Raw genomic sequence first — 24349 nt, 5'->3', positions numbered from 1 at the left:
CTAAATTCTGCAAGGACAAAGTACAAAGGAAAAGCTACAAGTTTTGGCCTTTGACTTTGGAAAAAACAAAACTTCTGACCTACTTAACTAAATGAGATATAAGTCCTTGGTGCTCAATTGAAAAAAAATTACCAACAGTCAAATATTGTTAATGTTCAATGTAAACAATCAAAATTTTGTCCACTATGTATTGTGATGGGCCTTAGACAAAATCCTACAAGGAAGTATTGATAAATCTAAGTGCAATCTGAGTCAGCGACAAAACCCTTTTTCGTAAGAAAGGTTCTAGTCACAAGTGCTTTTTGGTAAGCAAGGTTATGAACAATTTACAAAGCAAAGTATGTGTGACTTTTGGTTGTTCCACAAATCTTGCTATCTTTGGGTTGTCTTTAAAATAATGCACAGTGTTTAAAACATGCCCCAGGACCACATGACATCAGAGTGGAAGCCATTATAATAAGAGCTTGTGGAAACACAGGTACATTGTGGCTGAGGCGTATTTTCAACAGAGCCTGGGAACAAAGAAAATGCCCAGAAGACTGGCAGAAAGCCATAGTGGTACCATTATGGAAAAAAAAGGGCAAAAAACACGACTGCAAAACATATAGAGCCATCTCATTGTTAAGCCACTCAGGAAAAATGTACACCAAAATACTAGAGCAGCGCATAAGACCTATTTTGGAGAGAAATCTGAGCAAAGCTCAGTTTGGATTCCGAAAGGGAAGAGGATGCACGGATGCCGTATTCGCATGACGACAGATACGCGAGAAAACAATCAAACACAACAAAGAATCCAACATCGTCTTTATAGACCAGGAGAAGGCTTTTGACAGAGTAAACCATGCAAAGCTCTGGAACACACTCGAAAAGTATGGCGTCAGAGGACAAATGTTAGATAATGTCAGAGCTCTGTATACCAACAGCAGAAGTTTAGTAATAACGAAGGAAGGCAATACAGACTGGAAAGTAAGATCTGGAGTACGACAGGGATGCGTTTTATCTCCCCTCCTGTTTATAATATAAATGGACACAATAACTCAAGAAGCAAACCAAAGCCCAGAAAGCCTAAATGAATTTCTGTTCGCAGACGACCAATGTTTTATTCATCATGACCAACAAAGCCTCCAAAATCACACTACCGAACTCAACAACACCTGTGAGAAATTCAACATGAAAATAAGCACATCAAAAACAGAAGTTATGAAAGTGAGCCGAAACCATAGTTCCCCGAACATCCATGTCGATAGTTAACAACTGAAACAGGTGAAGGAGTTTTTAAATATCTTGGCAGCACTTTTTCTGAAAATGGGTCCATAGACAGAGAAATAGAAATGTGAACTCAAAAAGTCAACGCTGTCACCTTCCAGCTTGCACCCCTCCTATCTCATCCAAACATCTCTATGGACACAAAGAGACAGCTTATCACCTCAATGTTCATACCAATATTATGTTATCAGTGCCAGACCTGGACCTTAAGCAAAACCCATGAAAGCAAAACCACTGCAAGCGAAATGAAATGTCTCCGCAAAACCCTTAACATTACAAGACGAGACAGGCAGAGAAATGAACAAGTAAGAGCAGCTATCAGCACTGAGTCCTGCCTGCATTACATAGAAAGACAGAGGATAAAATGGTTTGGTCACCTGTTATGCATGTCACCAAGCACTCAGGCTAAAAAGGAAGAGGAAGGCCGAGCAAAAGGGGGATCAAGGGTGTCAAGGAAACCCTAAGAAAACATAACATCACTACTGAAAAAGCAGCGGAGCTGGCCTACCATAGAAATCTGCATCTCCCCTCGACGCTTAACGGCAACAGAGGATGAAAAAGTAAAAGAAAGTAAGTTTAAAACATGCTCTGGGTCATTTTATGATGTCCTAACGGCAGGCAAGTGAGCTAACGTTTTGCATCAAGGGTGAACATTATTTCGTCCCTCAACACATTAAGTGAAATCGATAAGTAAATGACCACGTGGAGGAAGATAGCAAGGTTCACTGACCCATGGCACTCAACCGGTGAACTTTTATCTTATAACCTCGCCACTGCTTTTGCGAGGTTCAAAGGATTGAACATTTCATCACGGTGGATAGCAAGGTTCACCCAGAATTCAAAGTGTTTTTGAACACTTGTTGTTTGAATCTGGGTTTAATTGTCACTTTGTGTGTATCAAGGTATTAGGAATCTTTTGGAGTAAAAAAACAATAACAATGGAAACCTGATCAAGACAAGAACCTGTCATAACCAAAACTCCATGCTCCCCCCTTGATGAATACCTCTAGATACACCTGCAGTAGATGAAAACCTGTTCAACCCTGAAATGGACAGAGAAATTAATTCCCTTTGAAGGGTTTTGACCAGTCTAAGACAGAAAATGAAATGCTTTGCCCAATCAGCACTAAAAAGCTCCCAAGTTTGGTTCCATCAGCAGTAATCTTTACACCACACTGCCAGGCAAAGAAAGGCGGGAGAAGGAAAGAAGTTTGGGGGTCAGCTGCTACCCCGCCCATTTGAGCCCTAGGCAGTGCAGATTGACAGGGTCATGCGGGTGTGAAATCTCACCACTCTGCTTGTAAAGTGCTTGAGTGGTGCTCCAGCATGGAAAATTCCCTGAGTAGCAAGAGGTGTGAAACTAATCTGACCACTGTCTACCTCCCTGAACGAATGGCCAACTAAGAGAAAAGTTAATTGAATCGTTCTTAAATGAGGGGAGGGGTGGCACTGGTGGTTGATTGTCGCTGATTAGCCTTAGCCTGATTATGAGCGTAACAAATTATAGACAGGTGGGGCTAAGGACAGAAAAAGGAGACATGATTCAATCGTTACTTCTGTTTTTTTATTATTGGTCAAACAGTGGTTCAATCAAGACATGAAGGCAGTGGTGATAATAGAGATAAATAAGATAAGTAAGACTGCCACATGCCATATTTATAAAATTTAGAGAGGCTAGGATCTATATCACAAGTTTTGGAGTGGGAGGTGTGAAATTTTGACAACGACTTGCCAACCTGACAGACAACCCTTGATCCCAACACAGGCTGACCCTATGGAACCCCCCCCCCCCCCCCACCCTTCTAAATTTCCCTTCCAAGACGGAAAATGTTTAACTCTAGCTCCCATGTGACACGAGGTCGTCTTGGATAGGTTCGGCTGTACACGACAACAAAATGAAGAATGCCCTAAATTAAGAAAGCCTCTAGAAAGACATCATTTAACTTGTATACATCCCGTTTTGGCACCATCGATCTAGCCAACTCCATATATACAGTCTAATACAGACGGAATCGCCACAAGGGAGCCAGAAAAAAATTCAGTCTTAGACAGGGAAATTTAGGGAGAGATGGGGGGGGGGGGGGGGGGGGGTTCAAAGGCCCAGCAGGTGGGATCAAGGATCGCTTGTCCGATTGGCAAGCAGTGGTAAAAACTTCACACCTCTCAACTACTATCTTGTCTGATAATGACAAGCATCAGTCTTACTTTTATCCAATTACCACCAGTGCTTGCCTTTTATAGGATCACTGTTTGACCTATTAAAAACAGAAACGTTTGAACATCTCCTTTGCTTCCACCCTTACCCCCACCCACAGGTGTAACTTGTAACAAGCACAGTCAACCAATGTCACCCCTCACCACCATCATGTAACAACGATTCGAGGAACTCTTTTCTCGGCTGGCTGTACGATCAGGGTGGCAGGCATTGGTCAACTCAAACTAATTTCACACCTCTGGCTTCTGGCTACCCAGGAAAGTTTCTGTGATGGCTCGCTACTAGAGCACTCTCACGGGCAGTCGTGAGATTTCACACCCACACTACCCTGACCATCTGCATCGCTCAGGGCTCACATGATGGGGTAACATCTACCCCCATATTGCACCCCTACTACCCTTCCTCGCCTAGCGGCATAGCTGGCGGAACCAAACTTGCGAGTTTTGTTTCAAATCAGGGCTGAGCGGGCAAAGAATTTTCCGTCTTAGACAGGTGAAACCCTGGGAAGGGAGCAGATTTTTCTTTCCATTTCTGTGTTGGACAGGTTTCCGTTTTATACAAGTAATTAAAGAGGAATATCAAGAGGGGAGCGGGGAGATTCCTTTAAGACAGGTATCCGTTTTACACAGGTTTCCGTTAAGGCAGTTTCAACTGTACTTCATGCAAACGCTAACATTCAATTCCAACTTACTCTCTTAAGATCTACCGGTACTCTAAGTGCCAAAACCAAAGATTCACAGAGTTAATAAAATTTCAATGTAGATCTAGATCCATAATAAACGAAGTGACTATTTCTCCGATCGTTCGGGAAAATAAAGTTGAACTCTATTTCTCCTAACGGTTTCCGATCTCAAGATTTTTTGGGTTATTTGCGAGATTTAGGCGTCATCCTTTCATCTGCAATTCTATGAGGACTGGGAAGAAGCATTTTTTGCATCAAATTCAATTTTTAGAGCTAGAGATTTTTAAAAGTCTGAATATTCAGGTACTTCAGTTGAGGTTGGGGCAAAGTTCCCGAACTATACTTCCTTCATTTGAAAATACCTTCAAAAGGTACTGGGAGAAAACAAGACTGCTCTACCTTGGCAGTGTAACCTATTTTGCATTTAGTCACCCAGCAAAAACTAAAATCCTTCACGCCCCCCCCCCCCCCCCCCCCCCCCCCCCTGGGTTCACAACTTACACACAGACACACACATACACAAACACGGGCCACTCCATTCGCTATTTTATCAACAAATCTCGAGATCGGAAACCGTTCTGAGAAATCGAGTTCAAGTTTATTTTCCCAAATGCTCTGAGAAATAGAGCCTGCCTTTTATAAAACTATCTCTTGCGACTTAAACCTAGATCCACGACATGGTCTCTGTACTCCGACTTACTGACCCTTGACACGACTTGATGTGTGTGTGACACTCGGGTGTGGAGGCAGCTGAAGATTGTTCAATAACAAATTCAATTCAGAGGAGTTTTTGCTGTTCAGATTCTGAATTCTGAATCTGATTTCTGCTAGCCTATAAAAGCTATAGCTAGCCTATATCGTCGGTCGCCTGATGAAATTGTGAATTCCACACGCAGCAAATTTTACAGGAGAGGGAAAAACTTATTTTCTCTGTCATTTGGAGTTCAAGATTTCTTTATGGATAAATATAGGCCCTGCCCTAGATCTAGAATAGTCTAAATGAGATGACAAATTAATGCCGCCTAAAACTTAAAAACTTTTGAACCAGTAGATTCTATCTAGATTCTAGATCTAGACACTGACCAGTAGTATTACAGTGAAGCAGTTGTTAGCCTAGGCCTACCGAACAGAGCATCACATCACTTACACAGACACACACCGTAGGCTTGTGGGCTTCTTATACTTTCTATTTTGTTTACAGCAATCAGCTGGCAGTTTGATGGAAGAGAAGGGAGACCATCTTTCGCGCCAGCAAGAAACGAGCTTGTGAAACTCTAGTTACTTCCCTGAAGTCAGTGTTGACACTTGACAACTCAATCAGTCGTGACTAGTGACTATCGACAAGGCTACAGGGTTGAGATTTGAGACCCTATCCGATCCTGAAATAGACGGGGAATAAAGATTGAAATAAAGACCACTGTTATCACTCATTGTTAGGTTACGCAAGCCTTATGTGAGGACAGGTCAACGGGTCAGTTAGATAACAAACAGGGCACAGGTTGAGATGATAACATAATTCCGGTACACGCAGAGATCTTATATATAGTCCGGGCCTGCGATCAGTAGTCCATTCGAAAGCTAGAACTACAGAGGTAAGTCAACTTGTACAAAGTCCTCTCGTTCATTGCTGTATTCGTAGCAGTGATCAGAATTGTGCAGGGCCTACATTGAAGGCCCTAAAATGTGAATGTGAAGGGATTGGAAACACTTTACTTTTTAATGAGGGGTGGGCCTGTGCTCAGACTCCAATGAGAGCAATTTTTTTTCACTTGCATGTCAGTGGTTTTTAGAATCTAGATCTAGATCTAGATCTAGATCTAGATCTATGTAGATTCTAGATTACTTTTATGCATTTTGCGATTTGAATTAATCGAATTCAATCTTAATTCTTCAGCAGGAGAAGGGAAGATTGAAGAATACCGGACCACTTGTACATTATTGCGCGAGAAAGTGGGTAGGTGGGGCGGGTAGTTGGGGTGGAGGAGGGGGGGGGGGGGTTCAGGGGCATCTCCCCCAGACAAAATTTTAATGAATAGATCTACCGGTCCGAGAATCTCCATTGAGAGATATTAACAACGGGGAAATTATGAATTCCTAAGGTTGAGACATAGGCAAAATCAGTCCGCTGGTCCGGTATTCTTCAATCTTACCCAGGAGAATTAAACATCAATAATAAAATCCATTTTTGTCAAGTTCCAGCTACATCTAGATCTAGATTAGATCTAGATATCTAGATCTATATTACATCAAAGGTCATGACGTAGAAGTCCTATATGTATTTCATTTTTGGAAATGCCTATTTTTGCAACGCCGCGTTGCGATTAGTGCCAGTGCTAAATAAAACGCAGCATTGCGATAAGCGCCAGTTCTAAATAAAACGTCGTGTGTTAAATATAAGGCTTAAACTACGTACGATTCTTTAATTGTTGGAAGTTCTGATATGGCTGAATGGACAGCGCGTCTGCGTTAGAAATCAAACCATTATTTTATGAGCGTTGGTACGAATCCCGGTCCTGGAAGATTTTTGTGTTTTTTTCTTCTTCTCCTTTTCCGACTGACAGACAATTTTTTCCCATAATTATAACTTGTTGCTTATTGTAGTTTTTTATGTAGTGATGATCAAAGCATGGTGCACATTCTTTGTCTGCAAGAGGAGCTTTTCTACAAATAAGTAGGTCCTTGCCAATTTAGGCTTGGTTAAAGTTCGATAGTGGCTTTCCTTGGTCTGTGAGTCTAATTATTTAAAAAAAATAATTTTAGGCTCAGGAGAAGAAAAATTAAAACCTTCCAGGACCTGGATTTGATGACATATTGACATGCTTGGAAGCACTGAACATTAGAGAACGTAGACAGCTTGTATACGTTCTCTAGGCCTAACGTTAGAGTATGTAGACACTACCCTCTGCTAATTCAAACGCCGAAGCCTAGAAATCTAGATCAGGTGACGTCATGTGTGACGGCACTGGCGGTCCGGGCGCTGAACATCGCAGATACAAACGCGTCACAGTCTTTTTTTCCCCCCTCGGCAACTGATCATTATTACAATGATATGTATAGTCTTGACGTAGATCTACGTAATGAATTGTGCGCTGGTCTATGGAAGCAAAAATTTCCGTGTATGCAAGGCTCTACACAGCAACACAACTTTTTGGTAAACGATCGAGATGACACAGGCGTGTGCATTTGAAAGAATCGGTCTTTTTTTACACAGCTTATAACATGCTGGTATTTCAGGCACTACTTGTAACTGCTCAGTGCCTGTAATTATCTACACAAACTCTCATATTTGCTATAACGAACACTCATATTCAACGAGATTTTAGGTCAGGCCCGGCGACCTCGTTGAATCCGAGTTCCACTGTATAGGGCACTGGTTCTCAGAATTCCAGAATTTTACAAATATTTTTTTTCAGCTCTGTAAGAGAAACGATATATGTATATATCATATTGTTTAAATGTTACCGGGATGGAAAGATTAGATTTTAAAAAGAAAAGGAAGGGAAAAAGCAAACCAATCATTTCAGGTCTCCTTGCAAGATCTTTTAAATTCGTGCATTTTGCATTAATTTATATACAGTAGTCTCTGCCTAAACGCAAGGTGCTCGGGAGGGCTCCTTAACGTGTGTTTATACGGAGCGTGCGTTTACATGAACTTTTGTAAAGGGAGGAAGGGATGCAGTCACCTCATTACCTTGATATTCTAGTGACCTCCCTTGGGAGTGGGGGTCACTTTGGGCCGATAAAGTCACGACACGTGACTGTTTTGTGAAGGATTCCCCGATTGCGGTTAAGAATACAAAGGCGTTGAATGGGTGTGTGTGTGTGTGTGGGGGGGATACAAACTCAATGTATTGATATGCACCTTAAAATGTCGGGAACAGATAGCGTAAAAGGAAACTGTTGGTGATAGTAATAAAGTCGACGGCCCAGCCACGTGACTTTCCAAGCGACCGCCCCCCCGACCGTAAATTCATTGACGAGCATTCATGCATGTTTCGCATCATGGGCCTAGGTCTAACCAAACATTACATGCAGTCACCCTAACACCAGTCAGAAACCCAGTGACTTGAGTGACCAATCAAATAACATTTCAGTCAACCAACCCCCCAACATTTCACCGACCAGTCCTAGACCTTGATCTATGTACTGTCTGTGGAAAGTTGAGTGTGAAAACGCTGTCCATCACTCTCTTTGTTCGGCGTGAGGGGCAGTCTCACCGAATATCATACTGTCTAGGCTTGTCTTATAATGCAAACTGTGCAGATTTCCCTTTGTTCAGCTTAACCTGTCTGTGCGTTTTACGGATCGGAGCATGCGTTTAGAGAGAGTGACCGTGCGTTTGTACGTCTAAAATATGTTGTAAAAAACCTGTCAGATGATGAAAGCGTGTGTTTGAGCGGAGCGTGCTTTTATATGGCGTGCGTTTAGGCGGAGACTACTGTAGGTAGTTTATATAAAAGCCATTTCTGTTCTCGAAAACAAGTTTTTCTTCTTTATGAATTTTATGTCAAACAAATTCCTTTGGAAGAATTAATCTGTTCCAAATTACAACGTTCTTGTACAAATTTCTGCGAATCACCCTGTATGTTTCTGCATAAAATGACCTTTCCTGGTGACTAGGTTTTTTTGTTTTTTTTACATTTTTCAGCGAAGGTTGTATACATTTTATAAATGAAGTTTAAGTTTCATGTACATTACCTCAAGAGAAATGCTTGTATCTGTTCAAAGTGATAATTTTATTTTTTAAAACTAATATATCAGTGCCGGTATCACATGGTAAAAATGAATTTCCCATAAACAAAGAATTAGAGGCAAAGCAGTCATATACAGTGGTCACTTTTATAAATGCAGAAATCGTGAAGTGGAGAGACATTTCTTAGTTCTATCAGTTGATACTGTTATGTCAACGGTGAAAGTAGTAACCAGATAGTGAGAGATGCGCACAGCTTCTATCTTCTCCCAGCTGTGCTGATAGGAATCCATGCATGCACACATAAACTTTCCGTAGATAGGAAAGTTAACAAGGAAATTAATACATGCTGAGGTTTGTAAGAAACATTTGTGATGAAAGAATCCATTAAATAAGGTGATCAGTATTTAATATTCAAAACCATTTTTATTTTGTCATGTTATATTGAACGTGTGTGTCTGAAAGCTTTCAAAAACATATATTGTGGAACTTGGATTCAACGAAAACTCAGATTCAACGAAAGAAGACAGATTCCCTGTTTTTTTGGGTTTTTTTTTTAATCAACAAAATAACTAGGATACAACAAACACATAAATGAGCGAAATCGGATTTAACTAACCTTATTTACTCTATTCCAAGAGACCATTGATCACACTTGCCCCACAGATAATTACGAGGGCTGTAATTTGAAAACTATTCTATATTTTTACATTCTGTAAATGCACACTTGTAAAACAATCATATAGGAATTTCCCGATTGAGCACCATGAGCTTCGCACAAACCAAACGAACACAGCAGTTCTCCCTAGATGACTATCCCCTTGAAAAATTGGTCAAGGATAGAAGTGAGGTCTGTCATTCGGTTTCTGACTGCAAAAGGTCTAAGACCTATAGAAATACACGCTGAAATAAAGTCAGTTTACGGGGAGAAAGTAATGGCAAAGTCACAGGTATATGAGTGGTGTAGTAAGTTCAAAGGCGGGCATACGGATATCAATGACAAAGTTCACCCAGGACCTTGTTCTTCTGCTAAGACTGAGGACAACGAGAGTCGTGTTAACGAATTCATTCAAACAGACAAGCGCCTAAAAATTCGCGAAATTTTCGAGTCTCTAAACATTTCAAAGTCAACTGTCCATAGGATAGAGTTTGATGAGCTGCATTATCGAAAGGTCTCTGCTTGATGGGTCCCAAAAGAGCTGACAGCTGACCACAAGACGCAACGTGTTGAAGTGTCTCAGACTTTGTTGAATCGTTGTCGTCAAGCTGTCAGGGGAGTCATTAATGCATCTCGAGACCTCCAACAATACGATGAAGCATTTTTGAGAAGCATTATATATAAATTACATGTGATGAGACTTGGATACACCACATGACCCCTGAGACGAAGAGGGATTCAATGGTTTGTTTGTTTGTTTAGTATAGGGTTTTACGGCGCTCGCAACTGCATAAGGTCATATGAGCGCGCAGGACACACCTAATACTTTTTCGTTGGTAGGAAATTTTGAATTTTGCCCGGGTGGCGGCCGAAGCCTACTCTTATCGATTTTAGACCACCAAGGGATCTTTAACGTGCGCAACTTGCACACGGGCCCTCCGAGATTTTTCGCCCTTGTCCGAGAAGGCTAGGTGTAGATCTTTCCTACCAGAAGATCAGGGGTGTGGCAGAAAGACAGCAGTTAGGAGGAGCCAGGGAGTAGCAGTAGAAAGGCTGCAGAAAGAGTCAGGAGCCCAGAGGAGGGGGCAAAGGGGGTGAGGGGGTGGGGGCAGAAAGTGGAAATGAAAGCAGACAACAGAACATTGTTAGAGATCAGGAAAGGATGTGAAAGGAGACAATTTTAGAGAAGAAAATTTTTTGGTCGCTACCCGGAATCGAACCCGGGACCTTTGAATGAGAGGCCAACACCTTAACCTCTAGGCCACGAGAGCCCCCTTCAATGGTTTGGAAGCACATGTCTTCACCTCCCCGAAAAAGTTTAAAGTTCAGCCATTGGTGAAGAAACTCATGGCCACGGTTTTGTGGAATGCTAAGGGTGTTCTGTTTCTTGACATTCTTGAACCAGGACAAACTGTTAATGCTTACAGATACTGCCAGACTCTTGATAAGTTGAGAGAGGTTGTGCGCCGAAAAACCAGGCCAGTTGTCCAGCAGTGTCATTTTGGAGCATGACAACGCAACGCCACACACTGCAAACACTACGAAAGACTGGATCCAACGGTTTGGCTAGGAAGTTCTGCCACACCCCCCTCACAGTCCTGACTTGGCCCCATCAGATTATCACCTTTTTGGACCTGTGAAACGCCATATTTCTGGACAGCGATTCACCGACGACGAAAACCTCGTGGAAGCCGTGAAAGATTGGTTGAAATCCCTTGACGAAAAATTCTTCAGGGAGGGTATCTTCTCCCCGATCCAGCGATGGGAAAAAATGCGCCCAGCGGGATGGTGATTACATTGAGAAATAATGCACATGTTGAGGTATGATGTGTTATATTTTTATTATAATAGGACAAAGATTGTTGTTTTTATGGACCTTTTCCGGTTTTCCATGGGACAGCCCTCGTACATGCTTAGCGTAGCCTATTGTGTTCATCTGATGGGTCCAATCGGAAGCCTTCTTTCTCACTGACACGTGCGTTGTTGACACGTGCATAAGACATGACATGTCTTAGTGTGTGTCAGGGAGGTCGGTTGGGGGGCTGATATATAATGCATGTGTCTGAAGAGATTAGGGCGTGTAGGTACAAGCATTTCAGACGTAAACAGTTGGCAAAGACACAGACGCATCACGATCATATCCACCTCTCCCCCAGGCTACTTGACAATGAAAGGCTCGTCTAGACATATATGTAAATCTATGTAATGAATTGCGCGCTGGTCTGTGGAAACAGATGTTGCTGTATGCCAAGCCCTACATTGTGACGCAACTTTTTGCCCACATTGCTGTAATGAACGCTTGGATTCAACAAAATCAAAGGTCAGGCCCTACGACTATGCTCCGAGTTTCACTGTTTTGAAAAGAAGAACAGGTACTGTAAAATGTTTTTTGTGGATGATAAGAACTGATTGATGAGGGATTTCGTGAAGTTTGAAAGTAATTCAGAATCATTGTTGCAAGGAGGCTTTCTTTTGTTTCACCCTGCCTCGCAGGGTGAGCAAACTGGTTTTCTTATTTTTCTAGCAACAAAGATAATACATTGTATTGACAATTTACTATTACTCAATAGTGCCTGATGTTATACCTGTCATCGTACCATTTTTTCTGTTTATCCTAACTTTTCAGACCAGCTTAATTTTAACTTCTTTTTTTTTCAGACAACTTGACAAGAGAACAGTATCATTTTAAAAGATGGATGTAAAGCAATTTTGCAGTCTTCAGATATTTGAGCTTGTATATCTACTAGTGCTAGCCTTTCTGCCATTCGTCGTTGCTGTGCGGGAAGTGACCATAGCCATTTTGACTGTACTTGCCATTGGCACAGCTGTGGTTGTCATTAGATATTTACTTTTACGAAGAGTAGACCCAGAAGGACGTGTTGTGTTCATCAGTGGATGTGACTCAGGTATTGAGCCCCCCAACCCCATTCGTCTTTTTATCTATGCATATATAATCTCAATTGTTTATATGACTTGGTAGACCTGCTTATTTTAAGTGTCAACTTCCAGGAGATTTTCACCTACGTCTGGTAAAATTACTTTTATAATGACTTTGTGGATCCACATTTTTGTTTCACTTCTTATTCAAGAAGGTACTTCTAGAATGTAATACATGTGAGCAATTCTACTTTTTTTATGTGCCTCATTGGGCGAAGAGTCAAGGGAGAGATGTTTTGATGGAAGAGACTATCTCATCATTTTGTGTGGTATATGGTATACTTATAGAAAAAATATAGTACTCATGCAGAACAAATTTGTGTCACAATAACGTGGAATCAGGCGCTTATAAATTTTTGGGCATGTGGAGTTACTGGTATCATCTTAAAGCGTGTTTATATGCCTTTATTTTGATGAAAAAATACCTGTCTATCTTAAATAGAAATGTTGCGATTGAAGGAGATTGGGGTTGCCTGATTTCAGAGGTAAAATTAGCAAGAAAACGGCGGCCGAAGTTTGGTGACTTGCCATAGCTTGAGAGTCCTTGGAAACAGCAAACTCATATTTTTTGTTTCTTTAACTTTGATTAACGATTTTCAGTAGAGCCCACATCAAAAGTGTTTTTAAGTAGATGTCAAAAGTGTGTAGCCAAAAAAGAAAAATTCAATAAAAATGGCCTAACCCGCAGAAAAATACCAGTATCTTCGATTTAATTATTTTGACAAGTGCCTGATTACACCTCGATGCCTCACATTTATAAAACTCATTCTTGTATCAATTCCCCCATCAACCAGATATTTTGGTTTAACTCAATATTTTTTTTTTCCCCCAAACTTTTAAAGTTATATGTCTACTTTTATGCTCCTACATCTGTGGTCTGTTGACAGGTTTTGGAAATGCATGTGCTCGAAGACTTGACTTACATGGATACACAGTAATCGCTGGTTGCTTGAATGCTGGCAGCGAAGGGGCTGCTCTTCTCCAAGCAAGCACTACTGGGCGCATGCATGTTGTCTCCCTTGATGTCACTGATGAAGACAGTGTCTTTCAATGTATGGCAAAAGTCAAAGAATTCTGTCAAAACAAAGGTAATTACAATTATTATTGTCCTACTTAAAAGATTGTTTAAACTGCCTATTTAGCTTCAACAAAAGATAATAACTTACCAAGATTACACTGTGAGTCTCTAATTTTTTTATCTGCCACCTTCTTTCCCTGCCTTTTACAAATTTTTAAAATCCATTTTGATTGTAGGGCCTATACTCATTTCGAAAAGAAGGAAGCTGGCTTAAGAAGGAAAACAAAAATATGCTCTTAAAACGAATACCTTTAAAAAAAAATACCCCCGAAAATATTGTAAATATGCTTTAAGATGTAAAAAAACCCAAATGTTTTAAATTTGGGTTCTGTTTTTGGTTTGTTTGCTGGGGTTTTTTTTGGGGGGGGATGGGTGGGTTTGGGGGAGGGGGTATGCCAACTTAACCACTTTAGATTTAGTTCTGTTTCTTTTTTTGTATATCTAAACCTTATTTTCTCCAGCTTTGTAGTAGTACTACCAATGCAAGCTGTATTACATTTTTTAAATGACATTCGCAATCAACTAATGATGATGTTAAGTTAAAAAAATGAACAGACATAAAGAGGTCCAAGTTCACATTTGTTGAAGTTTGCAGTGTTAGTGAGTGACAGTTGCTTAAATAGTAAGCTGTGACTGCTGTTGGTATTTATGATTTAAAGGTCAAAAAGTGAACACAGACGTAAGTGGGTCCAAGTTCAAATTTGTTGAAATTCGCAATGTAATTGAGCGTCAGTTGCTTAAATCATAAGCTCTGACTACTGCTTGTACTTTTCACTCTGCATCAAGATCTCACTTTATCAAGCATTGCTGTTTGGAATATCAAAATTATCTTCCATTTTTTTTTTTTTGCACAGTGCAGGTATTTGCAAATTTTTGGTAGAAAAAGATCTTTTTATTTTTTATTTCCTTGAAGACTTTATGATTATTTATTACCCAACATTTTATATTATCTAATACAACTAAAAAGTGAGGACAAGTCCTTTGTGTATTTTGCGAAATGCTTGAAGTGACTTTATATAACAGAAGAAAAAGTTAGTCCTGTCATTGAAAGCACTTTAAAATCAGAAGAGAAATTTTTTTTGCCTTGAATTATTCATGAGTTTGTCTTGCAATGAAAGACAACTAGTCAAGAATCATAGAAATAGTGCTTGAGTTCTAAGATCTTCTATTCCAGTCCCTTTCCATGTTGATTGCACTAATATATTGCCAGTGTCGCAAGCAATCTGCCTAAGTCCGTTTGGGTACTCTTTACAGATAAACTATTTTTGCTGTGTTGTTTCTGTCAAGAATCGAGAAGAACAAGAAAATTGTAATACTTGACCTTAGCATTAAACTGCATCTTGGTGATGTTGAATTGTGTATCTTTGATAATGCTTTGGGAGGGTGCAAAAATAGAAAGTTCTCAAAATTTTGACTTAAGTGAGTTAATTTGCTTGCGACAGCTGTGGTATTCAGCATCATCTTATGTGAATATGAAGCTCTTTGCTACACCACTGGATATTGTGATGCATCTGAAAAGTTAACATTGATGTTTTCTTTCATTGTCTATCATTATTATAGAGATAAAATTATGTTATCGGGTTTTGTCATGATAACACTATCAGTTCGGTTGTCACCACAATTGCCTTTTTAAGTTGAACCTATCTGACATATTTTTAAAAGATTTTATTACAACAGTTTTGATTGTTAACAACTTTTATCTTAACTTGATAGGGATGATGATTCATAGTTTCTGTGTACCAAATTTAAATATATCAAAGAATGTCATTCTGCCCAACATACCAGAGGGTATGGTGACCTACGAGATTAAGGGATAAAGGACTGTGAAATATAAATCACTGAAACACTGTAGTGTCCTCTAGTATGTGGGTAGGTTCAAATAACATTTAAAATCCCGTTCTTGCCTTTTAGGGTAAGAAATATTATAGAGCAAAAAAGATGTTAAGCTCTGTCTATCATGAGCAGTAGTAGAAAGAAAAAAAATAGCCTTGTTAATGTACTCACATGATCCTTTTACACATAAAAAGTCAGGGAGTATTTTTTCCCCCGTCGCCATTCCTTGGTCTAGTTGCTATTAGCTTCAGTTTTACTTGCGCTAAAAATTGCTAAAAAATGCCTCTGATATATCTACATCAGTAAAAATATTAATCAGTTACGACATTTTTTCTTGTTCAAATCTCTAATTTCAGCATATTATTAATTGGGGAGTTTTTCACTTTGTGGGAGTATGTATAATTCAGATTGAGCACACAATCTGGGTTTCGTTATGCTGCTCAAAATGTTTAAAAAGGAGTTTTTGGAGGCTGCAATAAGCAGAGTTGACTCAGGCTTCATTCGTACGGGTAGTCCACTACACTTACTTCATTCCATGCGGGCATTTTGATGAAAGTCTACCAAGAAAAAGATTCCCTTTTCTTATTATTTAATAGATTTTGAAGCAAATATATTTTTCTCAGATGAGCATTACTATCTCTTAATGTTTCTTTTTTTCACAGGACTGTGGGCTATTATCAACAATGCTGGCATTGCATCTTTTGGAGATATTGAGTTTACTTCCATGGAAAAATACCGCCAAGTGTTGGAAGTTAATTTACTGGGCAGCATTCAATTGACCAAGCTGTGTTTGCCATATGTCAGAAAGGCCAAAGGTTTGCTTTATATTTGGGAGGGTTCAAAAAGCAGAAATTAAAGACTTGTGGTACTAAAAGGGTGACAAGAGTATATATATATGGTGGCATCAAAGACACAAAATTACTGATAAATATTATCAATAGACATTTGATGGCAAAGTTAAAGTTGCTCACACAATGTAATAAATCTTTCATGACTGCTCTGATCTTTCTGAATTACTATTTTAGTCCCCCAGTTGCAAGCCAGTTAGGCATCCTCTATCATTCATGTATTCTTTTTCTTCAGACTACCAAATACCCAGTTGCAGCTGAGTGAACTGAATAAAATAAGTTAGCTTAGCTTTTTAAAGATATAATGTCTTATCTTATGGAACAGGGATCTGACCTGACATTTTTATTGCATGTCTGACACCGTACCACTTGCTGCATGCACATTCAGACCAAACATCCGTGTCTGTCCTCTTTCTTCTGTCAGATGGACGGATCAATTCAATTCTTATATCTGTCCTGCTAATGTTCAGACAAAAGTCTCATGTTTTACCATGAAGGGAGTTGAAGGAAGTTGAAGTTTATCTGTCTAGTTTGCTCTACGATGGCCATAAAAAATTCTTCAATCAAGTCCCAAGAAGTGGGGCAAGTTCAGCCAGCTTAATTTTTATGAAAAGATTTTTTATTGAATGGTTAAGTCAGATATCATATTCGTACTCCTTTTCGAATTTTGATGTGAAATCATACCAAATGTACTAGAATTTGACCTTCATTCGCCAATTTCCGAGTTACCTCAATTTGCCCGAGGTGAAGATTGACACTGTGGTGTGTTGGTGTGCATTGTGTTGCAAGTCACTTTGCTTGCTTACATTTTCTTCTCGCTTCTCATGAAACAATGGAAATATACAATGAGGTGCTGATTGTAAGGGTTCAAAAAGTTCCAGCAATTACTGATAAAACAAATATTTTGTATTCTCATCAGTATTACATGAATCAGATTTTAAAAGAAATAGGTGAGGAGCTGAAAATTGATGCTAATTTGAATTTCACGTTTTCTAGGATTTTAAGAACCTTGAAAAAACTTAACCATATCTTCTATTTTTATGGTAAGATGGACTTTTACCTCTTGCCACTTTCATTCCTGCTAGTTTTGTGTGTGTGTGTGTGTGTGGGGGGGGGGGGGACAAAAAAACAACCAAATACAGTCGAACCTGCCCTGACGGCCACCTGTACAAACGGCCACTTTCCATTTCCCCCCTTGCGTTTTCTCTATATAATTTAACTGTGTAAAACGGGCACCTGTCCAACGCGGCCGCGGCCACCATAATTTAACACAACTCCTATCATACTAAGCAATAACACCTGTCTTAGACGGCTACCTTAGAGACTCCATTACGTTTTGTCATAAATTGTGCACTGGCCCCTGGCGTTGTGGGCGAGCCGTCATAATTCAATCACCTGTCGTTGTTGTTAGGTAGTCCCTTCAACCGATCATGTTGCGTAGGCCCCTCCCACTGTTGACCAATAGCTACCAATTTTCAGCTGCTGGTGAGGTTAGCGAGTGATCCCTCATAACCCATAAGCCCCGCCCAGAACTCATACACACATCGTAAGTGAGATGAGTGGTCACTGTTTACCCAGTCTGTAACAAAGGGCGTCAACATGAACTTGTGACAGAAGCGTCGCTCGTTCTCCGAGTGGTGGCGACCCGTGTGTTTGTTTTAACATGGCACTCCTTGTCTAATACATTTCGTTTTATTGTCACCTTTGTGCAAAATCAGCAACAAAATAAAAATTACAAACGAAATACAAACCACCACCACCACCACCACCACCAACAACAACAACAACAACAACAACAAAAACAAAAACAACAACAATGGGGCTACTTTCGATTGGGACCTCAGATGGGAATGGTTTGTTATCTTCATCTTGATCAGTCCTGCCTAAGACGGCCACTTTTCTCCTTGACAATGGGTGGTCGTCTTACACAGGTTTGACTGTATTGTCATTTTATTTATTCATTCAGAAGGTGGCTTTATGTTTGGCAAAGCTTCATTGCTTTATGATACATTGTATTATTGCTTACTGAAAATGCTGCTTCCTTGCCATGACAAAATAAGAACATTCGTTGTGACGTCCATATTGATGACAGGCACGCCAACAAACCGACGTGAGGTGGTTTGAACATCAGTTTCCCAGTCAGCTACTGTCCATCTGTTGTTCGTTAGATGGACAGACTGATGCGGGTGTTTGGTCTTAATGCACCTTTAACAAGGTCACTTCTGTTTATACTGTTGTCAGCTTTGGTTGAATTGTTTGTTTCATCCAGTACTTTCTGTCAGGTGTCTTTTTTATTTCACTTGATTTTATCCGATCTCATTTATATGTTGTGTGAATGTGAGTATTTTTATGTTTGTGTGTGTGTTGGATGGGGGGGGGGGGGCGCTTAAAGGAGAAGGACTACAAGTGCTTGTTTTCTCGTACCAGATATATAATAATGTGTTACTCCTCTTGCGCACTTGTGAAATCAGCTGCAAACGTTTTTTGCAACTTGAAGTCACAATGATGCATTATCCTTTGTGACAACTAGGTCGTGTGATCAACATGTCGGGGGCAAGCGGGCTCCTTTCAGCTCCCGGTCAGTCAGCCTTTTGCATCTCCTGTTTTGCTGTTGAAGCCTTCAGCGATGCACTACGAATTGAGATGCAGCCTTTTGGAGTCAAGGTGATAACCATCAGGCCGGGGAACTACTTAGGAGCTACTGGCATCCTGAACAAAAGCGCTGTAAGATATTTTTGTCTTTCCATCTGTATCGATGGAATACTTTTCCAGTCTTTCTTCTTTTCTATCTGTAATGACGTATTTTTGGGTTTTAGGTAAAGAATATCTCGCAGAAAAATGAGTTCAGGTCGTAAGTATTTTTAAAACTAAATTGTCAGTTCTTCTTGAATTGAAGAATAAGAATATATATTTGAAACTAGCCACCTGTTTGACTTCTCAGTTTAAGCACCATAATATACTAACTTTTAACATTTGATACATTTTGGCACCGCATGATTCATTTGGAGAGCACTGGAATTTTCAGCATGACTCCACTAAGAGTGACAACCTAAAAAGTTGTCTTATTGAGTTACACAAAATCAACTTTGATTTATTAGAAGAGGAATGTAATGTTAAGCTTGAAGGTATTTTAACTTGAAATGCAGTTTTTTGTAATGAAAGATAGAATCTGGTTATTAACACTTTCACTACATAATGCGGCTCGCGGACGTGACGTCAAAGCTGGACCGAGAGCCGCAAAATACGGCTCGAGTGGCTCGCTATCAATTCCAATCCGGTAATGAAAAGACACGAAATTCTCGGCCGATCCACATTTTCAAAATAATAGAATAGACTTCCTGTTAGTAGATATGAAAGAAAATATAGCACTGAGAGAAAATTTTAATCATTTGAGCGCTTTTTTTGTCCCCTTCGAAGCGTTAAAACGAGAAAAAAAGCGCTCCCCTGACTCCGGTATATGTCTCATATTTTCACTTCTATATTTGGTACACATTCATAACTTTCAGCATTTTATCACATTACTTAAGGCAACCTACCTGGGAAGTTTAAATGATGCTGTTGTTGCACTTTTTTTAATATGACCTTTTAAAGCTGGAAAATTGTTGAATTCATATGACACCTTTGATATTGCCTAATCACTTTTAGAAACCCCAAACTAATATAATTGGAATAAATTTTCAGTATTGTATCACCATCTGATACATTCTTTTTTAACTTTCAGTTTGATGGGCCATATGATATGGTTTGTGTGTGTTTAGTTGGATGTTTTGACATTTTCCTTTGGTGGGGTAGGGGCGGAAAAATAGGTCATGGAAAAGTCCTGGGCCAGTGGTGGATTTTGACCTGGTAGGAAAAGAGTTGAGAAAAAAAAAATTGAAATAGGAAATTAATGGAAAGATAAGCTAAGAGCTAAGTAGTACATTGTATTGACTATTTTTTCATAATGTGTATGTATTTTTAGATGACAATGTTGTAAACAACTCTGTTCTGCTCTTGTTAAATGTGATAAAAAATGTTGTTTTCTTCTGCCAGTGTGGCAAAGTGAAAACAGAGTTTGACCAGCTTAAAAACTCTACAGATCAAGAAGTCTTGAACGCCTATGGGACCAAACATTTAGACACCCAGCTTGAACAGGTATTAACATAACATTCCCAAGGTTCAACTTTAGATTCAAATTTCTTTATTGCCTCTTAGAATACAAATTTACTCTCCAATTTATTTTTTTTAAAGGTTTTTATTTAAACTCTTTCACTCTCTATACTATTCAATTTTGTTACACCTACTTTTGCCAACAAGTCGGATGTTTTTTGAGGTTGGCCCTATTTATAGGGATTTCAAGGGGTCTATCATTTGTCTCACCCATACCTTTGTAGGACAGATTGTAACAATAGAGATCTGAACGAATGACACAGGATTGTGAATGCCACCTCTATGCTAGATTGTGGCATAGGAGTGACACACTGCCAGTGAGAGAATTGCAACCCTTGATGGTGAGACTTGATTGAAATTCCCTATGGGTCCCTCAGGACAAAAAATGTATTTCTCATTTTAGGAGCAAAAACAGTCAAAAGATAACATTTTTTTAAAAGTAGTGATTAATTTGAAATATTCCCACTTTGATTGTGAATGTATTACAGAGCACTGAAGGAGAAAAGTGTCAGAAAGAGTTGGAGTAACTCTTTTGAAAAATAATAATAATAATAATAATAGTAGCACATTTTGACTTTGTTGATGTGCTCTAAAATTTTCCTCTAAGATCTAGCAAATAGAAATGGTGATTAATGTGTTGACTTTTTTCGTGGAGCAATATTTTTGAGTCAAAGATTAAAATTATTTTTTAAGCCAGCAGTGATTGTGTTCCTGTTCTGGATTAACACACCACTGGCAAGGGGAGGAGATGCGTAGCTGTTTTTCCCCTTATTCTTTATTTTGTACTCATTTGAATTTTGTGTGTACTTGATTCTCTCCTTTCTCAGCTGTCAGATCTGTCCAAGTCAACAGCCAGCAGTCTGGTCAATGTCGTAACGGCCATGGAAAATGCGGTCACAAACCTTAGCTCTGGCTCCCAGTACCTGGTAGATGGGGGAAGTCAGCTTTTTGATGTGTCTAATGTAAGTGCAAATTGTCATATTCATATGCTCATTTGAATTCTATAGCTAAAAGAAGCTAAAATGGCCTCTGTGGTGTAGTGGTTAGACGCTGTGTTGTCACACACAGGAAACCCAAGTTCAGTTCCCAAGTAGGGAGAAATGGTTCTCAAATATCTCAATCTTTCTGCTGGATTGTTATGTATCCTTCTCAGCCGGGGTTGGACCTGACCAGTAAGTTCGAAAGCTCATCGCCTTAATGATCTAAATTGTGTCAATGGAGGCATAAAAATACCTACATCTAAAAAAATTCTCCCAAGTTTAAGAACCATTATATGTACCCATGATTCTTTGCTGTCAATGTTACTTGAGGAAGCTGATGCTTGGGATCATTGGCAGATAGTACTTATTAAAATTATTGTCAACCCCAGAACCATATTGAGCTGCCAAACATTGTCATATTTATATTTGAAATGTTCAGGAGTGCTGTTGACTTTTGTTGTTTGTTTGAAAGGAGAAGAAATGGTTCACAGCTTTCCTTGCTCTATGTCCTCTGAAATGAACAGCGACTTTGAATTTTCCTTATGTTTGTTTTACCGATCCCCACTTAGCCTCAGTTCACTTTTTGTAATTCTAGTACGTTTTGTGGATTATATATATGCTATTGCAGTCTAGCACACACATAGCAAACTGATTTTCAGGTCCAAAATTTTTCTTTAATATTAAAAACATGCTCATTGCGAAAACAATTCGTACATAGCTAAAATAGTTGGCGTCTGCGACGGTAGATCTTATGACATATGACCGCAAATGTTGTTAACCAAAATAGTCGAGATGAGAGAGAGAGAGGGGGGGAGCATGGTATGAGTGTAAACCAATGATCCCTCTAAAGACTGAGGGCAATAGTTCAAGACTAAGTAAATGTTTATTGTCAGATGTTGAGCAGTAGATCTAGTCTGCTCACTTCATTTGCTTGTGGAGTATCTGCGGTCACATAAAGGCATTAATCTGCTGTTGTCTCGGAGTATGTCAGTGTGGTTCCTCTACATTAGAGTTTACACTATACAACAACTTGCCCCTGTTCCCCAAAGTTAAGTTTAGGAGAAGTTTTAGTAGAGAGTGGATCATGCTTCGACAGTAGAGGGGAAAATGGTACATCAATCCTAGCACAGGGGAAATTAAAATTGAGTGTCAAAAATCAAAATCTGCCAAACTTTTAAGTAATTATGAACTCAACACACACGTTAGTGTCGCATGAGGGCAGAATTCATGTAAAATTTTGACCTGATTGTCCAGCTAAGTATATAGCCTGAAAAGTGCACAAAACAAAGAGATTTCCGCTTCTTACTTATTTCGCTATGTGCATGCTAGACTTTTCTTTACTTTTTGTCGAATACCTTTCAAATATCACTTAAACGTATTTTTTGTATTTTAGAATGTGTGTCTCACTTTGGTTGTTATCTCAGAACTTGACAGTTCTACCATTCTTATAGATATACCAAAAAAATAGACAAAATTATGAATTAGTCTCTTTTTATTGTTCTGTTTCAGATTCTCATCAAGCTGCGTCCTTTTGTTCCTGCATCATGGCATGATTCGCTGGTGTCTAAAAATTTCAGACAAGGGACGACAGTCCAAGCAGTACAGTAGTTGGGATAAAAATGTCATGCGTCTCATCGTACTGAAGCATTCTGCATGTACAGTACAACTATGCTAGTACCTTACAAATCAACCCAATTTTGCACTTTCATAAACAGTTCGAAGAAAAGGGTAATTAGCACTTTCCTTTTTACAGCCAAACAGAGTTCAATACTAGTCATATTTGTAGTCCAATAGACTGTTTGCTGGTCCAATAAGAAGATCACCCATAATGTTTTACTTAAGTTGTACAAATTCATTTTTAGAGCCTTCTAATCATTCATTGTTAAAAGTGGATTTTTTGTCTAAATGGGTCAATTTTGGCAAGTACTTGATTTTAGTCTAAATAAATTGTTTTAAAAGGATGTCTAGAGGGTTTCTATCTGTGTATTTGGCTGTGGCTTTGGGGTTTGATTTTTTCGTCTCAAGTTTTTTTTTTAAGCTTTACTTGGAATGTCAGGATTGTGAGCCTGTGCATAGTTCGAAAAACTTGTACCCTTACTTGTGAAAGCATTGTGTTCTAGTTTTTTGTGGGGCTTTTTTGTATATATAGGCCTATATGGCTTAAGAATACTTTTTGAATAGAACTTTCTGATGTCAGGAATTCGGATCTTGTCTGCTGATTGCAATGTGTGTTTCATACAAATTGGCATGATGTGCATGATGAATTCCTGGTAACTAACCATATCACCTGGTTTCATTGAAGGTATTGTTATTGTGCCCTGTATCATTTGGCTGTGAGAAGTGTCCTTTAACAGTGCATTAGGTTTCCTTGTCCTTTATATTCTGTCATAAAAAGTTGTTACTTGTGTATCAAATCAATGATTATTTTATTATTGAACTATTCCGCCCATAGATCATGCCTTTTTTTCTACCACCTTTTAATTTCCTGTGAAATTATAAAATGGTCTTGAGTAATTTCTGATACAGGGGATTTCACATCTACCAAAATCTGCCATATCGCCAGATTTTCTTTGGTTTAGCTGGGTTTTCGGTTTAGAGAGGTTGTTTGAATTTGAATAGAAGCAAAAGATTCAGGGATGCTAAAAAATGTTGTTCTTTTTCAGTTTACCACTTTGTTCAGATTAACCATTTTAGGTTTATGCAGGCTACACTATAACAGTTAAATTGTCTTTAATAGAGTGTGTCATTGTAAATTTCACAACTTTTTTGCGGTTTATGTATTCTTGATACTGCTACCTTATGAAGTTTATAAGACTTATTACTATTACCATTTTTTAAAGTAATTTAACAGTTACATTGTATTTGTCGGATGTCAACTCATCCTAGGCTAGAAAGTTTCAAAAGCTGATAACTGTTCTTGAATCACAGCTTTGGGGGTGTGGGGGGATGTTTGGTGATGTTTACTGTGATTTGGAATAAATCATCTCAATCTAATAAAGCTCTGTATGATGTT

The 24349-nt window shown here is 39.1% G+C and overlaps 2 protein-coding genes across 7 annotated transcripts in view; one reads left to right on the top strand and one right to left on the bottom strand.

Moving 5' to 3' along the window:
• The window catches only part of LOC101847885 (probable endonuclease 4), a 25613-nt gene extending 20164 nt beyond the window's left edge, over window positions 1–5449 (bottom strand). For 3 of the 5 annotated variants that reach the window (XM_013084355.2, XM_005101536.3, XM_005101537.3), the window contains exon 1: window positions 5311–5449. The gene's annotated coding sequence lies outside the window, so the exon portion shown is untranslated. Of the gene's footprint in view, window positions 1–4867; window positions 5290–5310 lie in introns of those variants that run through there. The other 2 variants (XM_013084354.2, XM_013084359.2) reach the window with 2 other exon arrangements.
• Window positions 5422–24349, top strand: LOC101848440 (D-beta-hydroxybutyrate dehydrogenase, mitochondrial). 2 transcript variants are annotated; one of them, XM_035970568.1, is made up of 8 exons: window positions 5422–5755; window positions 12170–12417; window positions 13336–13536; window positions 16022–16174; window positions 18738–18931; window positions 20240–20341; window positions 21184–21318; window positions 22846–24349. In XM_035970568.1, the coding sequence occupies exons 2-8, from the start codon at window positions 12204–12206 to the stop codon at window positions 22942–22944; spliced, it is 1098 nt and encodes a 365-aa protein (XP_035826461.1). In that variant the 5' UTR covers window positions 5422–5755; window positions 12170–12203; the 3' UTR covers window positions 22945–24349. The 2 variants fall into 2 exon arrangements, with proteins under 2 accessions (XP_035826461.1, XP_005101596.1); XM_005101539.3 differs by lacking the exon at window positions 12170–12417 and having other exon boundaries at window positions 5450–5755.

This window comes from Aplysia californica, unplaced genomic scaffold (genome assembly GCF_000002075.1).
Source record: "Aplysia californica isolate F4 #8 unplaced genomic scaffold, AplCal3.0 scaffold00287, whole genome shotgun sequence".
NCBI lineage: Eukaryota > Metazoa > Mollusca > Gastropoda > Aplysiida > Aplysiidae > Aplysia > Aplysia californica.
This window is presented reverse-complemented; position numbering and strand designations above follow the sequence as displayed.

Coding starts and splice junctions, on each gene's coding strand:
- LOC101848440 (XM_035970568.1), top strand. CDS start 12,204: ATGGATGTAAAGCAATTTTGCAGTCTTCAGATATTTGAGCTTGTATAT. Junction 13,537..16,021: donor AGAATTCTGTCAAAACAAAG/GTAATTACAATT, acceptor TTTTTTTCACAG/GACTGTGGGCTATTATCAAC. Junction 16,175..18,737: donor ATATGTCAGAAAGGCCAAAG/GTTTGCTTTATA, acceptor TGTGACAACTAG/GTCGTGTGATCAACATGTCG.